We start from the raw sequence: 15771 nt of genomic DNA on the forward strand, positions 1-15771 counted from the left end.
GTAGAAGGCTACTTATACTTCAGATGTAGATCACAAGCTCAGATTTTATGGACCTAGATCTTTATAGATGATTTAATTTGCTTATAGGCTAAATGATATATTAAAATATACAGGTCTCATCTGGCCAGTGTGACTCCATGGTTGAGCATCAACCCATGCACCAAGAGTTGCTGGTTCAATTCCCGGTCAGGACACATGCCCGGGTTGTGGGCACAATCCCCAGTGGGGAGCATGAAGGAGGCGGCCAATCAATGTTCTCTCTCATAGATGTTTCTCTCTCTCTTGCCCTCTCTCTTCTCTAAAATCAACAAAGGAAAAAAATACATACAGGTCTCTGTGGCAGGTCCTTTTAAAATAAGGAAAAAATAAAGGAAAAACAGACAACTTCACATAAAGAAAAATAGTGGATATTATTTGGTTTGTTTTCTTCCTTTCTTTGCTCTTTGCCATTGGAGTTGATACCACATTCAGCATATGTGCCAACAGCTTCTTTCCATTCAGTCACAGGTTACCATATGAATCGCTGCTTCTGCGTCTCTTTTTAAGAATGTCAAGGCACAATTTAGTTGTACATATTTTTAAGAAATAAATAACCTCTGTTATAGGATTAAGTATCAACATTGTCACTTTAAGAAATTTAGAAAATGAAGAAATGTATAAATGAGAAAATATGATTCACTTAGATTCCACAACCCAGAGGTAGTTGGTATTAACATTTTAGAGTCTTTCCTTGTCATGTACATGTGTATGTATGGATGTGCACGTGGGTGTTCATATCCTAGTTGTGATCCTACTGCACAACACATAATTGTAAGATAAGTTAAAACTACAGTTGTTATAAGGTCAACTCCTTATGTAGGAGAGTAAATCTACAAAGCATAGAATATTATCTTTAGCCTCATTTAGTTTCTTATCCTTTAGAAAATATTGTATAAGGATCAGAGGTTTGCCACTTTGCAGAATTTATCTTATCATATTCAGTTTCCTTTATGGAGATGACTTTATTGGGGTGCGGTTAGCTCGGGCTATTGGAAGTAGATCTTGACCCCATCTCTCTGGCATTAAAAATGACAGGATGTACTGACCCTGTGATGCCCCATATCAAATGAGTCGGCGGTCTCAATCTTACTCCTAAGAACTTTGCATTTGCCATCTTGAATTCATCACAGAAGGCAGAACGAAAGGGGCATGAGCCTTGCCTGGGCGGCTGCCCCTTGTTACTGGGCAGGTTTCTTTGGAACACAATCATTGTGAAAGCCTATCAAGGAGGACCTTCTACTCTTGTCAGCTGAGGTTATTCTACAATTTCGGGGCTGTCTACCACATTCAAACAAAGAATTAATACATTTACACTGTAATTACCATTTGAAAAAATTATTATGCCACACAGTGAAGAAATTAGATTCCTCAACATTCCCAAATGCCAAACTAAGCAGGCAGTCAACACTACGATGTTTAACTGTCAAGTTGAGCCCTTCATTCTCTTCCTTTTCTGTCAATTAGCATAATCTTAAAGGATTAGATTCTAGTGAGATTTTATCAGCAGAAATTCTCTCAAGATCTGTTTTTGTATCCACCTTATAGTGAGGGATTTTTTGCTGTGCTCCCAATTAGTTATGTCAAGGTTTCATGCCCCAAAACTAGCTTTTATGGGAGCCCTTAATTATATATCAACAGAGAGTAATCACAGAGTTCATATGCAGATCTTAAAATGTCCAGTGCAGTTAGCCATTGCTCAAGTTCATGTGCTGGTTTTAAGCACATCTTTATCTACTTCAGAAACCTTGAGTTGCATTATTTTGCCTGTTTATGACATGGCACCTTTGGAAACTTGCATACAACTCTGAAGCAAGTCAGGCTGACACATTAAAGCCACCTCTGCGAACGCTCCCAGCCCTCTTTTGAAGAGGACATTGAGCTAAAGTTAGGTTCTTACAGTTGAAGAATGTTGGTGCCTATGAGTAATTTCTGCCACTTTCCTGTAGAGATTGTTTATCATCTTCCTTTCACTGGGCCAGGACTGGGGTGAGGCAGACTAGGTCCTAGGATGTCAAATGTAAGGGGGCCTGCACCTTCAGAGCCACGCTTACCCCGAGTGCACCAGCCGCCTGCCTCCGCCTAGACGCAGCCCCGAGCCTTCAAAAAACTATCATCCTAGTTTCCCGATGTTTTGGTGTCTTTCCTCCTACACTAACATGTTTTTGAGGCAGCTTGCACAATATAGAGTACTGTGTCATAGGTGTGCTAGAATTTGGACCTGAAATCAGGGACTGGAAATATTTTTTGTTGTTTTCTGCTTCATATTTAGTCTAGAACATTTTGTTAACATCTTTCTAGGATTTAAGTGGAGAAGTACAAGATTCCCAGATTCATTCATCTTCTTGACAAACGTGGACAGCTTTTTCAAATGCATGTTCCCATGTATGCATATGGGAATATATAGTTATATAAAGTCATACCAGATTTTCATGCTACTAGACAGCAGTGTATAGCCTATGGGTCTATGGTAAGGAGGGCAGAAAGATTTTATGAAATCCCCTCTTGACTTGAGCCCTGCGTAACAGAGGTTAAGGAGTTGATCTGAAATGAAATTTTCATTACTCTCAATTACAGACTCAATCTTGACAAACACATCCATAGAAATGTGAGAGACATGCCCGGAGACCGCTGAAAATCGGTCCCCGTGAAAACACCGTTTGGAACTTAGTGTACAATTTTGAAAAATAAAGAAAGAAGCAGATCATTTTTACTTAACACATTCAAGGTATAAAATAATTAACCTTGAACTGTAACCAAATGCGCGGCGCAAGCCTCACTCGGGGCTGGATGACCCCCTCGGTGGGCCTGTGCCGCCGCCCTCGACGGGGCCCCTTGCAGTTAGCCTTTTACCCATTTCAGTTTCCTTGATTAGGTTATCTTGAATCATTAGGGGGGTTATTTATTTTAATAGACACTTATTGGATTCATGAAAAGAGAATTTGGTGACTAAGAAACAAGAGCTGAATATTATCTGGCTCATTTCACACTTCAGAAGAGTCTCAACCAGCTGAAGAGAAATCCTTTCACAGTTACAAAAGTTTGTTTGGGGACTTTATGTGCTTCCATTTAGAAAGCGAACTGTCTGTGATTAATAATATGAATTTTCTTTTGAGACGCTCAGAAAACATTTCCTTTTGGTTACATATGCTGACATTTTCTGAATTGGAAATGTGGGTGAGTAAATGGCCTTTTACATTTCTGTTGCGAGAAGCCTTGAGTCATTCTCCCGAAGAACTGTTCATTTGCCGACTTAAGCGTTCACTGGAGTTCCTAGAGGGCAAAGGTGGTGGGGGCTGCTTGCTCTTTGTAGACTGAATTCACCCCTCAGCTTTGTGTCAGACACATCGGGGGACAGTCATGACTGTGACAGGCCCTGCCTTCAGGGCTAGTACAACCCCACTTAACAGGAACAGGCCGTCATTTATCTTTTATGTTGGAGACTGAAGCAGGCTGTGAGCCTCTGTTTGTTGCTGAGCAAATCCTGGTTTGTATTTGTTCTGAAATATTATTAAAAGCTAGGAAATTTGTCACCAACATAGAACTTACTTTTTTTTTTATTTTTTAAAGGAAATAACTTGGGGAAGTTGGAATCATTACTAGTGTCCTGGGGGTGGGAAAACAGGTAACTTCGTACACTGGGACATTTCAGTACCACGGACAGGAACCTCACTCTTCCCACTTGCTTCCCTTCCCCCATTACTTAACCTTAAGTTTTGGAGCTAGGATTCACACTTATATCTGACGGACTTCAAACTCAAACACTAGCCTGTGTTACAAGACCTTGCTGGTCATTTGAAAATTCTCAGCCTTTGCTATGTAGTTTGGCAAAAATAGGATTACAGTTGTTAGAATGGAAAATAATGCAATAAATAATAAATAATAAATACACGAGTAAACTCTGTGTTTTATGTACTCACAATTGGAAACCTACTTTTGCCACACCTTGTGTGCTGTCATTCATTTATTGACTACATAAAATTTTTAAACTTAAACATTTTTTTATTAATGAAATAAATATTGTCTTTTCTCATTCATTTTAATTCAAGAAAGCTTTTAAAGTTCATCATTTGAGCCCAGCTGGTGTGGCTCAGTGGCTGAGCATCCACCTATGGACTAAGAGGTTGCTGGTTTGATTCCCAGTCAGGGCACATGGCCAGGTTTTGGGCTTAATCCCCAGTGAGGGGTGTGCAGGAGACAGCCAGTCGATGTGATGTGTCTCTCTCATCAATGTTTCTTTCCTTCTCGCTCTCCCTCTTCCTTCCTCTCTCTCTAAATATTAATAAAAATATATTTAAAAAAATTTTTAAATGCTTCATTTGAGAGAAGGGGGGTGGGGGTGGGAAGAGATTAACCAGAGAACTTATATGCATAACCCATGGACACAGACAACAGTGTGGTGAAGGCTTGGGGTGGGGGGGCAGAGTGGAGGGGGTCAATGGGGGGGGGGAAAGGGGGACATCTGTAATTCTCTCAACAATGAAGATACATTTTTTTAAAATGCTTTATTTGAACAATAACAACACAGAAAAAAACTGGCTAGAAAGATGAGAACAGATTTTTAAAAAGTGATTGATATAGTATGGTACTTAGGATATTGTCATTATTTTTTTTAATGAAAACTAAAGGATGAAGCTGATGACGTATGTACTTTACTACTACCAGGCCATTGTGAGTCCTTGGCGTTCTTGACTTTATCATAGTGTTTTCTCTATGGACTTCTTGTTAGGAAGGAAGGGGGGAGGGAGGGAAGGAGGGAAGGAGAAAAAGAAGTTAATTTCATCATATCATTTAAAAGTCTTCTGTAACTCCCAGGGTCCATAGGATTAATTTTTATTTCATTTCTTTCTTTCTTTCTTTCTTTCTTCATTTATTGTAGAGACAGAGGAAGGGATAGAGAGGGAGAGAAAAACATCAATGCGAGAGAACATCAGTTGGCCCCCTCCTGCATGTCCCCCACTGGGGATTGGACCCACAACCTGGGCATTTGTCCTGACTGGGAATCAAACCAGTGACCTCCTGGTGCATGGGTAGACGCTCAACCACTGAGCCACACCGGCCAGACAGGCCCATAGGATTACAATGAAATTTTTTGGCATGGTATTCTTTATAATCCTCCCCCCCCCCACCTCCGTTTCTAGATTGTGCTTTAGCCCCAGAAAGTTGCTTCTGATTCTAGATGTGATACTTTTATAAGTCTCTGCATGTGCTTGGAATATGCTTCTGATCACTTTCTCTCTCCACCTGGTGAAATCCATCTTTGTCCTTTAAGTTCCACCTTATATTAATATTCTCTAAGATGATTTCCTTTTCTGACTTCAATGTCATAATTACTTTCTTGCTGATAATTTCAATTAACTGTTTAAGTAAAAAGCAAAAATAAAATTAAATGATGCATGTAACAGACCAGCACATGGCATGGCACACAGTAGATGGGTACTCAGGACAAGATTATAAACTGCATTAATGCTCTGAGAGGCCTGTCACTGTTCGCATTTATGTAATGGGGTAAATTGGATCACCCTGTTTTCTTTATTCATGAATTACAGATGGGAAACAAATCTCAGAACATTGACAGGGTTGCTTCTAAAAAAAATAGTGCTCCTTTCCAGCTATAACTCTTTGAATTTGAGGCTGTAAAACATTCCTCTGTGCCAATTCTGTACACTCTAATACTTTCAGTTCAATCCTGTGAGCATTTATTGAGCAATTTTTATGTGCAAGGAACCAGTTTCCTCTGAAAGTGCTAAAATGAATAAGAAATCATCCCTTTCCCTCCACCCTCATCAGGAAGCTGGCTGTTCAGATGTGCACACAGACATGCCCATCCATAACAGTAATCATCATCAAATTGTGAAAGAGTGTAAGCAAAATGCTTGGGGATCATGCAGGGGTGAGCCACCGATTTTTACAGGAGATCAGGTGAAACCATATTGGATGAGCCTTGAAGTAAAACTTTTCACAGGGGACAGTGGGGGCCTTTCAGCCAAAGGAAGTAACATGGGGAATACTGGCTGTGCTCAGACATTTGTAATTCAGTTAGCCTCAATTTTATCAGACTAAAAAAGCTAAACTGACTATATAAATATTCAGCCAACCATTGGTTAAAACTCATAAAAGAGAATTCATACATAAGTATATACCCCACAGTCCATGCATGGAGATAGGAATATACCAAGCATGTTCCAGGACTGCAAGTAATTTACAGTAGCTGGAGCACAAGGTCAGTAGGGGAATTGATGGGTGATGAGACCATAAAAGAAAAACAGGAGTAAATTGTGGTTCTTATTGTTTTCTCTTGTAGTGCTTTTGAATTGTAAACTAGAGATGTCTTCATTTAAGTAAATCATTAATGACTACCACTTTACTAAGAGATAAACTAGGGGGTTATTAAATTCATCTTCCAAAAAGAAATAATGGCACATTTCTTCAAGTAGTTAGCATTCCTAATACATTTACAACATGATTTACTTTGTAAATTTAGATTGGCATACAACTTCTCAGGAACACGTGGATTTGTAAAGAAACCCTGTTTTGATGGGCGTGCGTGTCATCTCACCTGCATAGTCGAAATGGAAGGCTGACTTGTTTGTTCTACTGAAGGACATATATTTGTTTAAGAGGCCGAGATGGCTAAAACGAGATGGTAATAGATGTTATTTGCTTATGCACTGAATGCTTGGGAACTCTTTAACCATCCATTGCAAGGATTCAGCCTTTAAACATATATTCCTTCTCTGGGTTTAGATTTTGAAGATAAGAGAGTTGTAATTGTTTATTTCTTGGCATTATTACACTTAGACTTTCTGTATATTTTCCTGTGTAAGGTTCACATATTCCCTGTGTTTAATTTTTTTTATTTGAACAAATTTTAGACTCACAGAAATGTTGCAAAATAGTAGTTTCCATATATCCCTCACCTAACTTTTCCTAACGTTAACACCTTACATAAAAAAAAAAAAAAAAAAAAAAATTTACTGTAGTGCAATAATCAAAACCAGGAAATTATCATTATTTTAATACAATAAACTAAACTAAAAGATGTAATCTAGCCCTGGCCAGTTTGGCTCAGCGGTTAGAGCGTCGGCCTGCGGTCCAGAGAGACCCGGGTTCGGTTCCCGCTAAGGGCACATACTTCGGTTGCAGTTTGTCCCCGGCCCTGGTTGGTTGTGCGGGTGGCAGCCACTCGATGTGTCCCTTCACGTCGATGTTTCTCTCTCTCTCTCTCTCCCTCCCACTCAATCTGTACAAAAAGTGGAAAAATATCCTCGGGTGAGGATAAAAAAAAAAAAAAAAAAAAAGATGTAATCTAATTGCAGTAGTTTTCCCTCTAATGTCTATTTCCTGTGCCAGGACCCCATCCAGGAGCCACGTTGTATTTTGTTATTATTTCTCCTCAGTTTTGTGTAGTCTGGGACCATTCCTCTGTCTTGCCTTTCACTTTTGACCTTGCCATTTTTGCAGAATACTGATTTGTTTTTTTGAACATCTCTCAATCTGTGCTTGTCATGATTTGATGGAAGTTATGCATTTTGGGCAAGACTACCTCAGATTTTATTGTGTCTCCTCAGTGCATCATATCACAGGGTTCATGGTGTCGATGTGTCATCACTGGTGACATTGACCTTGATCACTTGGTCAAGGTGATTTCTTCTTTGTACTTTAACCCTAATAGTTAATCATTACCTGCTGTTTCTGACAAGTGACAAGGTAACAAATCATGGAAGGTGAAGACCGTCTTTCACACTTACGCTCTTAGAAGCTCCAGGATGGTAACCACTTGCTTAAAGGTCACCCAGCTATTCAATTAATTAATTACTTATTTATTTTTAATTTTATTTTTAATTGTTGGCAGTATTACAGATGTCCTCCATTTTCCCCTTTTGCCTCTCTCCACCCAGCCTCTGTCCCACCCCAGGCCTTCACCACACTTGTCTGTGTCCATGGGCTATGCATATATGCATCTAAGTTCTTTAGTTACTGTCGGAGCAGGAATTTAGCAGTTCGGCCTCAGGATCCAAGCTGAATGCTCTCTGTGCTTCTTAGCTACACTCAAATACTTATAATTCACTTGGCCCTCGTTTTACCAAACTAAAAAAATCTAAACTGACTGTATGACTGTTTAGCCAACTTTTGGTCAAAACTTATAACCAGATTAAAAGTTCATGGTGTCTGCTCACAGGGCTGGCCAACGCTGGAAATCAGATGAAATTCTGTATCAGCATTTCTGAAATGAAAATAATTCTCCTGGAATGTACCACACAACACACAGGGAACAACAACAAAAAACCTACTTGAGATTTTCAACAGAGAAGGGAGATTTGTTTATTAATAATTCATGAGTTCCCATTGAACATGCACGACAGAAACAGTGCTATTCAATAGAGAATACTGTCATCTGTCACTGTTTTATTTGACATTTACACTTTTTTTTTTTTTGCCTGATACTGCAAAACTTTCTTGGATGGCATGCAAAATTTATATACATGAAAAAAATTCCAGTGTGGGGACTCTTCATCTCTTCTGTGATGGGTTCACTCACGGTTACATACATGTGTGTTCCTGCAAGAGCGTGGGACTTTCATTAGCCACCAAACAAGCTGATAAGAGGTCCCATTGAGGAGACAGAGATAAGCATCCCCAATGGCCCGCTGGAAGGACCACGTGGATAAAAAGATGGAGGGCAAGCTGGGAAGTGAGGTGGAAGGATAGATATCCGGAAGGGAAGCACAACATAGGGAGAGTGAGCGGTGAGTCAGAGTGAGGAGAAAGCAAATCCTGGCTGCCATGAAGAAAACGGACCGAAGTCCATTGCCATTTCAAATGCAAAATAAGATTTGTCACCGGCACCCCGGAGCTCCACTTGGGGGGAACTGCAGCAGTTAGCAGGGCAAATCAGAGTCAGAGCACCTTGCAGTTTTGTGCTGCTGTAAGGCTCTTGACAGTCTTTCTGCTCTGTAGGTTAGTTATTATTTATAAAAATCACAGAACCAGCTGATACATTCATAAGCTAATTATTGAAGCAGCTGGGTACACATGGTGCAATATGTCCAAGGCTGTGAAGTATCACAGATTTCTTGGGGCCTGCTGTGGTGGGGGTGCGCTGTTGAAGGCTCCATCCCTTAATCTGATCAGCCAAGCAAACACTTTGTGGGGAAACGAGATTAATAACCCTCTAAATACCATGAATGTGCTTCATCTTCAAAACCGGGTTTCCTTAAACATGCTATCAGCTCAGCTCCACAGGGATTTGAGCAAGTTCTCTGGTGCCCCAAGAACAGGGTCCTCTAGGCTACCTCCCTGTGCCAGAAATTAATTTGGTTTGCTTATGTCTGCACACATGATCACACTTGTGTCTAATCCGCTCCCTAATAGCTTCAAGGTCAGGACCTTGCATGTCAGTGGGCAAATTGAGCACTACCCTTCCTCCAGACTGATGGCAGACAGCGTGGCCATGACCAGGCCTGGAGCTTGTTCTAAGTGATTGTGATGAGTGCAGATTATAGCAGCGCATATAAATCAAATGCAGCGATGAATGTTGTGTGAGACATTCGAGTGTCATAAGTGGAGATACCACTCAGCTGTCACCTGGCTCCTTTCAAGCTCGGGCTTCCCACAATGCAGTTCACTCCCCAAGTGGAACAGCAGGTGCTGTCCCCCTGAAGGTCGGGGAATCTCAGGACTTTGTCTTTTAACAGATGTAGATTTTTGTTTTTATTTTCTGTTAGATGATTGGTCTCCATGCTCTAGCCTCCCCTGGGAGATGTTAAACATACCTGTTTGAAAGATTTGAAAGAGTTCAGTTGGAGACTCACTCAGATCTGTGAAAAGACAGAGAAATAGAAGCTTATTTTTTCCACAGATGGCTTATTTTCCGTTTCAAGAATCCTTTCCTTTGTACAAAGAAACCCTTGAGGAAACACTTTGGGGCTGGGAGATTCTTAAAAATACCATTTATTTTCCGATAGAGATAAGTTTGTCTTCAATTTTCATTATCTGCCACACCTTGAAAACCAACTATTACCTGTCTCTCAACTGAGTTGAAAAAGAAATCCATGAAAATCCTGGGAAAAACATTTCCAAGCAAATGATCCGATATCTTGTTTTCATTCTTCCTAACCCTCTAAGTCTCCCCAGCTCCCAGTTTATTGCAAGAAAAGATCAGGTCTGCGCAAATGTGGCCTCTCACTTGTAAAAACAAGGCAGTGTTGTGTTACAGATTAGTTTATAAATCCCCAGTGGCTTCACAGTTCAGTGCCTACAGCTGCTGCAGATGGGCCTGGGTTTTTGTCTCTTCGCGGTGCTGCAGCCAGCAGTTGAAGGAGAAAATGGAATGATCAGGTTATTAACATGGAGGCCGCGAGGAAGAGGCTGCACAATGAGAACAGCTGGTGTTGCTGTCTTGGCTGATGCAGCGGAGATAATCAAATCTTGCCTTTTTTTTTTGGGTAAAGGCAGAAGACACAGTGGAGTGTCAGACAAACAACGGCTTATGATATTATATGGGGTTTTTAGAATGCGTGTCAGGAACTTTCATTGGCTTACAAGTTATGATAGAGAAATTTGTTGAGCTTTGGGGTTTATTCTTCACAAAGTCATTTGTGTCTCCTTATGCACCTTTTTAGAAAAATTCTTACTCTTTTGCAAGAGGCGTGATGTGGGACAGTTCTTGCTTTTAAAATTAGCGATGTAGCTTGGAAATGATGGGTTAGAAAGCTACTGGGTAAAATATTTTGACATGAGTCAGTGAGCAATGTTGACAGCATCCTCTGTATTATTTTCATATAATCTATCATTATTTGCATTACATTTTCTTCCTCGTGCAGTTGAGAGCGAGAGAACATCCGGATGCGGGAGTTGGGAGGCATACGTTCGCAGGTGTGACCCGACCCGCTGCCTGCCTTCCTGCAGGTGTGGCTGCGGCGGGGTGGTGATGGTTAGCAGGGCCTGGAGCCCGAGCCATTCAGGGATGGAGCAAATACACACTTTTTTTTTTTTCATTCTAGCTAAGGGAATTGTTTCTATTTTGTGGAATTATTGATACTCGTAAGACTATTTTCTCCCTAGAGAATTCTGTGCTATTCACACTTAGACATTTTTTCTTCTTCAGAATTTGCCATCTTGTAGTACATATTTGTTCATCTTCACTCTTTTCTTAGGAAGGAATACTGTCCAATTGGGTAATTAAAACAAATTGTATAGGCCGACACAAATTACTTTTTTTCTGAGGATCGGACACCTCAAATCTTGCCTGCGTGTCTTTTACAAAGCAAGTGTGAATTAACTGAGGATATATGTGACAGGGAAGGTGCTAAGATAATAACAGTGAAGATTCTCAGGCATTGGTGTAAACACCTAGGTGGTTCTTGGTTGGCTTTAGAGTTGCCAGGCTGTTTCAGTATCTCCCTGGGTTGGTGGGAACAGTCCTGGTGGAGAAACGTGATCACGTGGGGAGGCACTGACCGCAGTCGGCCAGCCTCTGCCGCCCTGCACTCTGCCGGGGAACTCAAGTGACCTTCTGTCTCTCTAGGGCTGGCTGTGCGAACTGCTTCGCTGGAAGGAGAACCCCAGCCCCGAAAACCGCACGCTCTGGGAGAACCTGTGCACCATCCGTCGCTTCCTGAACCTCCCCCAGCACGAGCGGGATGTGATCTACGAGGAGGAGTCCAGGCATCACCACAGCGAGCGCATGCAGCACGTGGTCCAGCTCCCCCCCGAGCCAGTGCAGGTCAGCGCCCCTTCTCCCCACCTGAGCAGGGCTGTCCACACGAGCATCGTCGGGGGTCACGGGGGTACACCACACCCACTCCCATAGGAAGGAGTCTCGTGCCTTGTCATTAAGGACAAGGACCGCTTGCCCCCTGTGTGACACAGGCCCACGCAGAGAGGGGGGACCGAGAAGTCAAATGCACAGGCAGCTCCTTTCCTGAGGGCATTTTCCTTGTGGGATTGTGAGGCAAGCGCGTTCGTGCAGAATTAAATCTCCCAATCAGAAAACTTAATTTGTAATTCTCATCAGTTCATTTTCTAAAGAAAAAACTCTGAAGTAGCCAATGAATTGATTCAAAATTCCTCAAGGAATATTTGATTAGGCTGAGGAAAAGAAATAGCCACATGAGCTGGAGAATACCATGGAACTCAGCTGAAGCGTTGAGAGAAATTATTGATAGATTCTTGGAGTTTTTAGATGAGTTTTTGCCATGTTTGGTTTCCTCTGTTTTAAAAATCGGCCTTCATTTGGATTGCATGTTTTGTTGCTTTGTTTTTTCTATCATTGAGAGAAGTATTTCTTTCTAAAAGTCATTCAGTTTAATTACTGACTCTTGTTGTAGTGTAAAATCAGTTCATTTCAGAACGAAATATTAAATAGGGGTTCCAAGGTTATACCCCTTAGAGTTTTGCCCACAGATTATTTTGGAAGATGATGAGATTTGTCCTACTGCCCACAACCAGCAACCCAGCTGCCACCAAAGAGGACCCTTCAAACTCTGTCTGAGTCTCCTTTTGTGCAGCAAGAAGAGGAAGGTTGAGGCAGGAGTGCATGGAGGTGTGCGTGTGTGTGTGTGTGTGTGTGTGCGCGTGCGTGCGTGCAGGGAATGGAGGAGGAGATGAGGGAAAGAACGGTGGGCCATGGCTTCTTGATCAAGCTGTTACAGGAGAGGTGGTGAGGAATGGGGTGAGATGTTCGATGCGGAGGCTCCCTACCTTCTTGCCCCTTGCTCCACCCTTACATGCCTGGGGGAGAAGTCAGAAGTGAATTGGTCCCTTATACCACTCTTCATCCAAATAATGATGCCTCAGTCAGTGCTTTCGTGCGCTCATTGGTCAGTTTTGAAGGTCACAGAGTGAATCATCCAAATGATGAGACACATGCATTTGTAGTTCGAAGGCCCGAGAGGCGGTCTCACGCTGTCCACAGTAAACGCAGAGTGGGCGGGAGGTGAGGGTGGGTGGGGAGAGGTGGAGCCCACTCCCCTGGCTCTGGATTGGTGCTGGGTGAGTCACTGCTCAAAGGTGAGCCCCAGGATTGCCCTTTGGGACCCACCATCCCTCTTTCCTCTCATGCCCTTTCCTGGCTGGGGCTTCATTCCAGTACCAGAATGCCTCCCAGCAGATCAGCGCACTTACAAAGAGCAGTGGTTCTCCTGTTTTGAGATTTCGTACAAATTAAAATTAAAGAGGAGTTCAATATTGGTTCACTAACACTTTATTTAGAGAAATACATTTATATGAAAAATGTAAGGGAAGCTCCCACTTATTATCCATGTATTTTATAAAATGAAGTCTTTTTAATAACAGATTAATGAAAAGGACAGCCTCAGACCAAAGATCTTACAAACTGTATAAATTCAGTCATATAAAAGCTCTCCATCACCCTTGTTTTTCTCATGTTCATGGGAACTGGTCACGGCGTCTGTGTTGAGCCAACACAAGGCCGAGGACCAGCTTCAGGGACCACTGACTGTGTGGACTTTTCATTCAGGGTTCGTCTTCGTTCAAGCCAGGAAAAGCCGAACAGGATTGAAAAACTGCTTTGTTCTAGACATTAACAGCATCCCATTTTAAATCCCATTTGTATGTTAAAGTTGGAAATTTAGAGAAGTTTGAGGTAGAAATGCTACAATCTGTTCTCCATCATAATTGAGAACGACCATGAAACTCTTCAAATACATCAGTGTTCCGCGAGCACCGTGCCTGTCTCTGAGTGACAGTGCCTGGAATGCTGCATTTTGTTTGTCAGCAAAACACAAAGTTCTGGATTAATTATTCATTATGGTCATGATATGAACAATAAAGAAAAAGAATTGGAACTCTTGAGACTGGAGAATACAGTTTGCATAGACTCCATGACTTGGGAAGGACTCTGTTCAAAAAGCTTCCAAACTACCAAACAATATCTGTAATGGTCTGAAAGTTAAGCCACTGGACTCAGGATTGGAATTCACATCCTTATACCGACTGAAATTTTAAGGAGATATAACTGTATCCATATCTTAGGAATTTTAAAATTCATGAGTAGCGTAATACTGGTTTGACGATGTTACATATTGTGTAATTAGGCAGAAAATGCACCATTATTAAATTGTTAAGTACGGGTGAAATTAGTGATTATTAAGAGCTTCTGATATATGGAGCATATTAAAATGCATGAAGTCTGCCTCACGGTGGTCATGGAAGGGTGCCATTTAAATTCCTTAAAGCAGTTAGGGCACACTGTTCCCCAATTTTTCTTCAATGGGAAGGACACGAAGCAGTGACCTTTGTGCATAATTACCCACCATATTAGTTTGGTGAGTTAGGGCCCACAGACCTGCTGGGTAGAAGGAGCCTCCCAGCACTCTCCCCTCAGTGCTTTGTGTGACTTTGGAGTCAGCCTCTGACCTCAGAGAAGAGGGGACATCTTTCCTGCTGTTTGTTTGCAAGTAGCGTACAAATTGATATTCTTCTATTGCCTGCAGCTGTGTTTCTCCTTTAAAGTCCACAAAGGGTTTTCAGATTTTAAACCCACATTTAAAAATCAGGAGATTTCACATAAAATCCGGATTTCACATAACAATCCTCCAAATCAGAAGATCCGACCGCTGGGCCCCTTGGCTGGAGCTTACCTGATACCGTCCGTGCAGGGCACGCGCTCACCTTTCTGCTGCACGACCCTCATCCCTCACACTGTGTCCACGCTCACCGTCCCTTCACTCGTTCAGTGAGGCCTCCTTCCCGCCCCCTCTGCTGTCACTCGCCCCTGTGAGGCCACCTGGCTTTTGTGACTCCAGCTCCACACCCAAGCTGCCTGCGCCTTTGCCCCTGGTTCTGATTTCTCCCATGTTAGTCGTTAGTGCTATTTACTTCTGTAATCCTAATACCTAACAGAGTCCCCTGCATGCTCACCAGGAGTGCATGCTGGTGGCATTTCCATTCAGAGATGAAGCTAGGTGGTGTTTCAGGCCTGGTCGGACTGGGGGCCACCCAGAGGTGCCGTCGGCCCGAGACGGGGGTCCTGGAAGAGGGAGGTGGTTCCTCGCCAGGAATCCCTCTCTCCAGGTGACGTGTAGCTGTGATGTCAGATGGACTCGTCTGGTTTCTCCAGTATTCTTTTTGGTGTTCTAGGTCTCTTCAGAAACCCCCCATTTGAGTACCTGCTGTGTGAAAGGAGACTCTCCAGGCTCTGCACACACTTGGCGAAGGAGCTCATAGGGAAATGGTGGTTCAATGGGGAGATAATGAGTTCTGGGGGAGCATGAAAAACCTTCCACTTTCCAGCGGTGTGTGGCCTTCCAAAGGGAGATATCCAGTATATCTCTGGTATCAACATTTCATGAAGCAGGGGAGATGATTAGGAAAAAAACATTCCTAAATAAGGCTCCTTCAGGGGATAAGGAGAAAAGGGAGGGCTTGTGAAATACTAACATGCACAATGGTGCTAGTCCGTGCACATGTAGCACCAAGAAGGCCAACGTAGGGGAAGCGACTTGGTAAGGCAAACCAAAACTGTCCACGAAAAAGATGAAACAGATTCTATTTTTTAGGCCAAAATTTGGGATCAACATTATGTCTTGTGGTTGTAGTGATTTTTTCCCTAGTGGTTATTATGACCCGAGGCCCTGTAGTGAATGGATATCCTCAACTTAGAATAAAAACGAGTTAGATCAGAGTGTTCATCATTACCAGTTTCATTTCACATTTGGAAAAACGAGCAGAGCCGTTGAGCCTAGCCTGAAGCCCAGTCGCCGGCTGAAT

At 42.3% G+C, this 15771-nt stretch overlaps 1 protein-coding gene across 3 annotated transcripts in view; it reads left to right on the forward strand.

Annotated features, from left to right (window-relative positions):
• The window catches only part of SATB2 (SATB homeobox 2), a 190936-nt gene that overhangs the window by 141745 nt on the left and 33420 nt on the right, over window positions 1-15771 (forward strand). For all 3 annotated transcript variants that reach the window (XM_036254224.1, XM_036254225.1, XM_036254226.1), the window contains one exon: window positions 11567-11764. In XM_036254224.1, the coding sequence (XP_036110117.1) occupies window positions 11567-11764 (198 nt within the window). The remainder of the gene's footprint in view (window positions 1-11566; window positions 11765-15771) is intronic.

The sequence above is a fragment of the Molossus molossus genome, unplaced genomic scaffold (genome assembly GCF_014108415.1).
Source record: "Molossus molossus isolate mMolMol1 unplaced genomic scaffold, mMolMol1.p scaffold_m16_p_11, whole genome shotgun sequence".
In the NCBI taxonomy this organism is placed as follows: Eukaryota; Metazoa; Chordata; class Mammalia; order Chiroptera; family Molossidae; genus Molossus; species Molossus molossus.